Source organism: Chlamydotis macqueenii, chromosome 7 (assembly GCF_036417535.1).
Source record: "Chlamydotis macqueenii isolate bChlMac1 chromosome 7, bChlMac1.mat, whole genome shotgun sequence".
Lineage (NCBI taxonomy): Eukaryota > Metazoa > Chordata > Aves > Otidiformes > Otididae > Chlamydotis > Chlamydotis macqueenii.
In genome coordinates this window covers 19760878-19770383 of record NC_141562.1, presented here as the reverse complement: position 1 = coordinate 19770383, position 9506 = coordinate 19760878, and the positions used below count along the sequence as shown (strand labels likewise).

General features: G+C 39.9%; 1 protein-coding gene across 1 annotated transcript; it reads left to right on the top strand.

Annotated features, from left to right (window-relative positions):
• Positions 1-5365: 5365 nt before the first annotated feature.
• On the top strand, positions 5366-8742 carry GDF2 (growth differentiation factor 2). Its single transcript, XM_010123233.2, has 2 exons — positions 5366-5803; positions 7555-8742. Exons 1-2 carry the CDS (start codon positions 5458-5460, stop codon positions 8493-8495), a joined length of 1287 nt encoding a protein of 428 aa, XP_010121535.2. The 5' UTR covers positions 5366-5457; the 3' UTR covers positions 8496-8742.
• The last annotated feature ends 764 nt before the right edge of the window (positions 8743-9506 follow it).

Genomic DNA, 9506 nt, shown 5'->3' with positions numbered 1-9506 from the left:
GTCTGTGAGGTAGCACAGAGTGCAGGATATGGAGTGTTTCCTCCTCAAGAAACAGTCTAACCTTCTGCACTATCTTATCCTATTAAGAGTTGTATTGTTTAGGGGAAGGATGCTGCACATATTATCTTCTGATTAATGACTAACTGGAAGGCTCTTATCCTGCTAAGGTGCTAGGTAACTTCTGCCACTAATATTTCATACTCATGTGCTGCAAACTCCCAGACAATGGGAATGTATAAATGTGGTACCTCCTGCTAACCTATACAAAAGCAAGATTCAGTATGTATGGGAGTCTCTGCAAGGTTACTCTCACAGCAATTCTTGCTAGTTCCTCCTAAACAGCTCTCAATAAGAGGTAGATAGTTCTAAGGCACTTTGTAATGACTGCCAGTTATGGCTGTCAAATGATCATGGATCTAGCCAGGTACCTCTTCTTCTCCCAAAGTAGAATCATAGAATGGTTAGAGTTCAAAGGTCATCTAGTCCAACCCCCTGCAAGGAGCAGGGACATCCCCAAGTAGATCAGGTTGCTCAGAGTATAATCCAGCCTGGCCTTGAAGGTTTACAGGAATGGGGCCTCCACCACCTTTCTGGGCAACCTGTTCCAGTGTTCTATAACTCACATCGTAAAAAATTTTTTCCTAATTTCTAATCTAAATCTACCCCCCTCTATTTTAAAACCATTACCTCTCGTCCTATTGCAACAGGCCCTACTGAACAGCCTTTCCCCATCTTTCTTGTAGGCCCCCTTGAGGTACTGGAAGACCGCTATCAGGTCTCCCCGGAGCTTCCTCTTCTCCGGGCTGAACAGCCCCAACTCTCTCAGCCTGTCCTCATAGGAAAGGTGCTCCAGCCCTCTTATCATCTTCGTGGCCCTCCTCTTGACCTTCTCCAGCTGGTCCATGTCCTTCTTGTGTTGGGGGCTCCAGAACTGGACACAGTACTCCAGGTGGGGTCTCACCAGGGCAGAGTAGAGGGGCAGAATCACCTCCCTCGACCTGCTGGCCATGCTTCTTTTGATGCAGCCCAGGATGCGGTTGGCCTTCTGGGCCACAAGGGCGCATTGCCAGCTCATGTTAAGCTTCTCATCCACCAGCACTCCCAAGTCCTCCTCCTCAGGGTTGCTCTCAATCCATTCCCTGCCCAGCCTGTATTTGTGCCTGGGATCGCCATGACCCAGGTGCAGGACCTTGCACTTGGCCTGGTTGAACTTCATGAGGTTGGCACGGGCCCACCTCTCCAGCCTGTCAAGGTCCCTCTGGATGGCATCCCTCCCTTCCAGCGTGTCGACAGCACCACACAACTTGGTGTCATTGGCGAACTTGCTGAGGGTGCACTCTATCCCACTGTCCATGTTGCCAACAAAGATGTTGAACAGGGCTGGGCCCAACACGGACCCTTGAGGGACGCCACTCGTGACTGGTCTCCACATGGACATTGAGCTGTTAACCACCACTCTCTGAGTGCGGCCATCCAGCCAACTCCTTATCCACCGAGTAGTCTGTCCATCAAACCCATGCCTCTCTAGTTTAGAGAGAAGGATGTTGTGTGGGACAGCATCAAAAGCTTTGCACAAGTCCAGGTAGATGATATCCGTTGCTCATCCCTTGTCCACCGATGCTGTCACCCCGTCATAGAAGGCCACCACATTGGTCAGGCACAATCTGCCCTGGTGACACCATGTTGGCTGTCACCAACTACCTCCTTGCTCTCCATGTGCCTTAGCATGGTTTCCAGGAGAATCTGCTCCATGACCTTGCCAGGCACAGAGGTACTACAACAATTTAAACTGGAACTACTGGGACAAACTTTTGTGTACTGATGCTGTTAAAGATCTCCCTTAAAAATGTAGGGTGTTCTCATAAATCGTGAGAAACTCAGCTACAGTTGACAACTTGACAAAGTAATGCTGATGCATAAAGAAAGATTAAAAAGTTCTCAGAAATTCATCATTTATTCCTATGCAATAACCAAAAGCACAAAGCTTGTCAAAGTATCTTAAGTCAATGTCATTTCTGTTCTCTGTTAAAATCTACCCTTTTCTGTAGGTCTAACGTTGCTGTAGACCTCTAGCACCAGCTCTGACCAGCATGACATATTGCCTAGTGTGCTTATGTTCTCATCTATTACATTTTTTTTTCCTCAAGGAATCTTTTATATATCTTGAATTTGTCTTTGGGTACAAACTTTCTTTCCAAGATGTGCTGATGCAAGCAATTAGGAAAGAGATACCACTCTATGATCTGTAATAAGGTCTAAAGGCCCTAAGGGACAATGCTACCCCTATACTCATTAGGATACCCATAAAACCCTGATAGTTTAGTCTGCATTTAAAGGTTTGCTGGAAAAACTATGTTATTGAGGATGGACAAAACAAAATTATACCTATAAGTGGCAAAGCTCTCAAATAATATCTTTAATATGTAAGCAATATAATTATCCTATTAGTAAAGTTTATTTCATTTGGAATTTAGCTGTACTGGTTAATTCTCTAATACAAACAAGGTCTTAAACTACTATTTGTTTAGTGGCTTAAGCTACTACTTTCTGGGTCTTTGGTATCTAGATGTCTAATCTTCCTCCAGAAAAGGAAACTTTGCATTTGAAATGGCACAAATGCAGTCAGCTGCTGCTGGAAGACACTGATACCCTTACTCTCTTGGTTCAAACAGATCTTTGGATTTCTGTGAACATCCTATAAACCACTCTACTCAATGTTTAAGTTTCTAAAGAAACACTTAAAATAGCAAGTCAAGAAAATTCCACTAACTAATCCTAACATAATTGAGGATATTAATATGGGATAACTAAAGACAGATAAAACAGGAAAACAGCTGATACCAGCCAGCAAAGTGTTAGGGACATTTTTTTCCTAAAACAAATTCTATTTCATTCTTTGAGGCCACAGTTTAACTGTCAAAGATAGCAGCAACAGCTAGAATGTACCTAGGTCTTTGTGGAGAATTTCAAATCACTTGCACAAGCCTGCATAATTAAAAGAAACCACTGGACAATATTAATATTTTTGTGTATCACATGAATTAGTAACTGTCTCACTGCCAAACCTCAAAGAGCAGCTTTGCAGCTTTAAAAAGGAGTTGCCACTGAATGAAACTTTTCATTGTAAAGTTTCTGCAAAGCTGACATTTGGCCTGACACTACTTGACATCTTTATCTATGAACTGGAAGTCTGTATGTAACAACCTTCCCAGCATTTGCAGAAGACAGGGTTTAGGAGAGAGGTATTTATATAGATCACTTGATCTAGATGCATTTTATGTAATCAAAATTCCTTTTAAGGGAGACAGATATAGGACTTAGTATTCAGGCAAAAGGAATGGAGGCTGCTCCCACTGAGTAAAAGACTGCACCCTTGAAAGCCATGACTCTTAAAACAATTTTTGTTGATATTGTGGCTTTATGACAGACACATTATGAACATCCAGGGTAATGCTATGTAAAGAGAGCTAATGACAGCTTTGAAAAGATACGCATTGAAGTAGTGAACCACATAAGGAAAGGAGATTTTATTTCTGCATGTGACACTGGTGGACTGCCACTAGAAAACTGTACAGCACCACTGTTCACCTTTTCAAAAAGACATTCAAATTCTGAAAGACACATGAAAAAGAAAGAAAACCAGAGAAAATGTCTTACAACATATGACTAAAAAGCACAATCTGTTTATTTTATCAGAAAGCAAACTGAGAAATAACTTGATTACACCATACAAGTGATGGTTTCTTTGATAGAAAGAAAATGCCAGTGCTATGGGGTTCCTTAAGCCAGACAGAAAGTTTCAAGAACTCCTGTCTAGAAGGTGAAACCAGGCATAATGAAGTAACAAATGAAGTACCAGGGGTTTTTAAATGTAAGTGACAATATGCTAGAGCAAATGCTACAAAAATGGAAGACATTTTCAATTCTTTGACATCTTCAGATATATTATGGAGACCCTTAAAAAGTTATGCTTTAGATAAACACAAGTAATTGGGCTCTGCATGCAGGTAGCAAACACAAAGGCCTCGAACCATAACAGTCTTGCTGTGCAGAAGACCAGGATCAAAGCTAAATAATCCTTCTGACTTCACACCATAGGAACATAGTTAACCAGGATCTAGATCCCAGTTGTCACCTGAACAGACACATAAGTAAGTACCTGAGAAGTCTGGGATCACTTTAAATGTTGAATGCACTGCTAGAAAAGTGGAGAAGAATGGCAAGAAAAGACAAAATCTTGTCTGTATCTTTGCAATGAGATTTTTTCTTCATGTAAAAGCTCATAATATTATTCAGACTTAATGGCACATGTACAGTATGGATTGAGTTGTGCTTAGAAAAAAATGATACATTAATAGTACAGATAAAATACTTACGTATCATTAGACTAAATCATAATGCATTCATTAAGATAAATAGCAAGTGATATTTTTGTCTATAAATAAACTAGGTTTCTTTCTTCCATATCATGAGAAATCCTATCATCAGTCTTGCATTTTTTCCTTGGCCCATTCTTCTTATGGATAACAGTATCTTCACAGATAATCTTCTGTATCTTCACGAAGACCTTTTACTTTCCATGTGGCCTTAGCAAGCCTAGTTCTGTCTTCATTTTGAGGTCACTGAAATAATGACAGGTTGTTCTTGGACTGGATTGAACATCAAGAATCTAAGAAATATATTACATAAGATACTATAAAAAAAAAAGTCTAAATTCCCATACACCAAAGGAATCAAACTGAAAATGGACAAGCCTGCAAACAAGATGAAGCAAACTTGACACAAACCAGATATTTCACTGTGTACAAACAATAGCTCTTGGCTGATAAATGGAAAGAAGTTTTAAGGTTGTTTGTATTGTCATGAGATCATGTCTTGCAGAATCACAGGTCTCCATCAAACTAGTGGGGATTTTCTGATGGCATGTGAAGGGACTGTAATAAAGATTCGTGAGATGTTGTTTACTAATAGTTACTAGAGTAATTTTGTTCTAGATCTCTATTTTCCAGTCTTGATGGAAACAGTGCAATCTTCTACGTCCCTAAGAAAGCTTCTCTCTGTGTTGGCAAGGAAACGATAGAAGAGTGTAATTAAGCAGTGATGACCCTAAAGTGAAATGTGGATTCTTTACAATATACAATGTCCTTCCCACCAGCCACATGTGTTCGTCAGATGTTTACAGAATCTTCATTAACTAAGAGCTTTGCTAGATAACAGAAGCTGAAGCATGGCATCAATGACTCTGATAAGGGCAAGTGTACAACCAATCTGCTTGACAACTGACAAGAGGCTGGGGTTTGAAGCAGACTGCAAAAAGAACGCAAGAAAGTGATTTGCAAAGGACATTCCAGTTGTTTGCCTTCCATCTCCTTTCCTCTGTCCGTAATGAAACAAGACTTTTAACCAGCTAAAATACTCGTCCTCTTGTCTCTCCACCAGAAAGTAAATACAGAAGAAATGCATTATTTTGGAGTATTAGCTGCACTGTCTGTTTTCAACATCATTGCCTGTTTGACAAGGGGCAAGCCTTTGGAAGACTGGAACAAGTTATCAGCTATGGGAAAGTTCGATGCACACTTTCACAATCCTGGGGAAGTGGGAGATGAGACTCATTTCAACTTTAAATCTTTCCTGGAGAATATGAAGACAGATTTAGTAAGGAGTTTGAATTTGTCAAGAGTCCCCTCACAAGTGAAAACTAAAGAAGAACCACCACAGTTCATGATTGATTTATACAACAGATATGCTGCAGACAAGTCCTCCATCCCTGCATCTAATATTGTAAGGAGCTTCAGTACTGAAGGTAGGAGAAGTCCTAAATATGTGGACTAGAATTTTTAAAGAAGTATATGGACAGTAGGTACTCAGATTCTTTTCAAATTCAGGGGGAACTGAATGCCTAACTTCCACAGATTCTTTAGAAATTAAACAGATTAAAATTTTGTATTGTAGTTTTGCTCTGTAGTTTCTTTCAATCTTTAAAAAAATACATTTACATTTACTTTTCTTCTTTGATATTTTCATTGTACAATATTCTCTTCTCAAATGCATCAACTGCGATGATACACTGAATAATAGGGTTTACATGAATCATGTTTCTCAAAGCTAGAAATTTCAAACTGAGTTTTAATGTTAGAATGCAAACTTGTGATCATTTATAATTGAGACACCCGTGCTAGAGAGCTCTTCCTTCAGGCGGGCTCTTCTCATATTTAAAAACCACATCAGCCAACTGAGAAATGTGTCTCTGGATCCAAGCAATGAACAGGAGTACTCCCCCAAAACTCTATGTTAGATGGAAAGACTTATATGGAAATGGGTAATCAAGCTTGCCTCAACTAAAAAAATTAAAGACCCCCGTCTGTGTAACATTAAATAGACTTTTAAAAGCTCCATCAAAAGAAGTAGTTAAAAAGTTAGAAGTAAATGAAATCCTTGTGATAAAAATGAGGCAGGGAGACTTGAAGCTTCTGCTTATATGAAAAATAGACATACATAGGTAACAAGGCAACAGCAGCACAGAGAACTCCAAATTCCCAAATTAGTGCCCCTAGTCCTGAAATTGAAAGAAACATTAACAGTATGAGCTAGATTATAGTTTCCATCTCTCATCCTCCTCTCTGACTGCTTTAGTGGGTAAACACTGTGAAGAACTGTCGTTAGCCAATTAAAATTGCCCTAAAACCAAATACTGATTGAGTAATTATCTTACACTGGCCATCAAATAGATAACAGTCAGTGATGACATATAAACAATATCAATCTGATCTTCCAGCCAAATATCTGCCCCTCCCAAGGCAGAGTTGTTGGTACTGTACATAGCTTTGCAGAAAAAAAAAAACAACCAAACAAACAAACAAAACCCACACGAGCTCATTGAGTTCAGCCTGGAATGGACTGGGATTTGGGCATGAAAGGCTGTTTATCACCAAGTCTCAATTTAGACAGACCCCAAAGCTTCAATTCAGGATTTTCAAAAACTTTTCTATTTCATAGAATCATAGAATCATAGAATTTCCCCGAACTCCCAGTAATCCAAGCTCCTTTCAAAGTTACATGAAGAAAAGAACAAAAGCCTCCGCACAGCTTGTTCTTAGAGACACGTGAATATGAAGTACACTTCTCTGTATTAGGAGGGCACTTCATCCCACTGCATGATTATAAGATTAGGAAATTCACAGACTTTTTAGGAATTATTTGTGTAAAAATCTCTTTAGGAAATTGCTAAATCTGAACACTTCCTAGATGCCTTATTTATGTACTGAATACTGACCAGTATCATCCACAGCTTGCTCTAGGCAGACTCTTTACGGTCCCCTCCACACACTCACCTGACCATGCAATCTTGGTGAAAATACTACCAATACCAGGGACCTCCATTTTCTCTTTTCACTCCTCACCCTAGAAACTTCGCCAGAAGACAGTATTTTTTTTTTTAATGCTAGGTAGCCATGCTCTTATTTTACCCCCAAAATACATCCTGACTCTTCTAAAAGCAAGTTACTTGGACAGCCAGAAACACTGTAACCACATATTTTAATTTCCTTGTTGCAGATGTTGTTTCTTTAGCTTCACCAGAAGAAAATCCATTTCAGAAACACATCTTGCTCTTCAACATCTCTATTCCACGATATGAGGAAATCACCAGAGCTCAACTGAGAATTTATATCTCCTGTCACAGGGAAGTTGGGTCTCTCTCTAGGCTTGAAGGCAACATGCTCATTTATGATGTTCTAGACAGTGATCACTGGGAAAACCCAGAAAGTAACAAATCTTTCCTTGCCTCCCACAATATCCAGGACTGTGGCTGGAAGATGTTTGAAGTGTCTAGTGCTGTGAAAAGATGGGTCAGGGCAGACAAACTAAAGACTAAAAACAAGCTAGAGGTTGTTATAGAGAGTAAGGCTCTGGGTGGTTTCACTTGTGGGAAGCTGGATATCAGTGTTACCCCTGACACTAAAAATCTGCCCCTGTTGATAGTGTTCTCCAATGACCGCAGCAATGGGACAAAAGAGACCAAAGTGGAGCTCCGGGACATGATTGTTCATGAACAAGAAAGTGTGCTAAAGAAATTAGGAAAGAATAACACTTCATCTGAAGAGGAAGAACAGGGAGAGGAAAAAGCCATAACCGGGGCCCACCAGCATTCCTCCAGAAGCAAGAGAAGCATCGGAGCCAACCACTGTCGGAGAACTTCCCTCCATGTGAACTTTGAAGAAATTGGATGGGATTCCTGGATCATTGCACCAAAAGATTATGAGGCTTTTGAGTGTAAAGGAGGTTGCTTCTTCCCTCTGACAGATAACGTTACCCCAACAAAACATGCTATTGTCCAAACCCTGGTGCATCTCCAAAACCCAAAGAAAGCTTCCAAGGCCTGTTGTGTTCCAACCAAATTGGATTCGATCTCCATTCTTTATAAGGATGATGCTGGTGTGCCCACTTTGATATATAACTATGAAGGGATGAAAGTGGCAGAATGTGGATGCAGGTAGTATACAAGGCAGAATCTCTAAGAGTAAGAATACCCCCTTTTTCTGCTCTGTGTAAATCTGTACATTAGTAATGCAAATGGAAATCCTTGCAGACAAGGTTTGGAGCAGAGTACAGGGCTGGTTGTTGTTGTTGCTGCTTGTTTTAAGAGAAAACTGGCATTTGAAGAATGGCAATCATTGTAAATAGCCTGCATTATATATCATGGCAAAGTGAATACTGGATTAAAAGATTGTGAGATTGAATGAACTATGCATTATTTGGCAACCGTGATACAATTTGAATACTTTATTTCAACTTTGCTTTTTAAACAATTCTGTTTAGATCACAAATGAAATAATTTTCCATAGGGATGTCCTGTAAATGTTTAACAGGTATTGAAATCTAATTCTCTAAACCAACTCTGACATTTTCAACTTCTGTAAAACTCAGTAAACGGAATTTAGTCTGCATGGTAAAGTCAGAAGTCTAAATCTTGCAAGCCTTTTCTCATGTTAGTAATCTCAGAGGCTTTTTCAGGCAAATTATTTACTCCTGTAAGTGAAGATTTGCAGTATTCAAACCAGAAGAGACTCTCAATCTTATTTCATTCCCAAGTTTCCTTCTGCGGGTAGCAGGTGCCTTGGTTTCAGCTTTCTTATCCTCAGTGTCCCTATTTTTACCCCTTTATGGCACATACTTGAACGATAAGAAGTGCAGCCTTCCGCTTCTAAGACACTGTTTCCTAGGAGGAACAGCAGCCCTTATCTCTGCACAAAGATAAGGAGCCACTTTGACCTACTGCATATTCTTAGTATTTCTTTGCAAGAACATGCAGTCAAACAACGTTCAGCCTTAGAAGCTGGATCCTAAGAGCAGTGGGGGTTGGCAGAGCTTGGCACTTGTGAAAAGCCCAGGCTATTTAGTTAGAGATCTAAATATGTTCTTTGGAGTCTGACATTAGGCTTTAAATTTCTTCTTAGGAGAAACTCTGTTTTACATACAAAATTATTTCGCCTCTTAGAAGTCTGGGA

What these genes read in the sequence shown, in the direction of transcription:
- GDF2 (XM_010123233.2), top strand. Translation starts at nt 5,458, where the DNA reads ATGCATTATTTTGGAGTATTAGCTGCACTGTCTGTTTTCAACATCATT. An exon ending in AAGGAGCTTCAGTACTGAAG is followed by an intron (nt 5,804 to 7,554) that starts GTAGGAGAAGTC and finishes TCCTTGTTGCAG; the next exon opens with ATGTTGTTTCTTTAGCTTCA.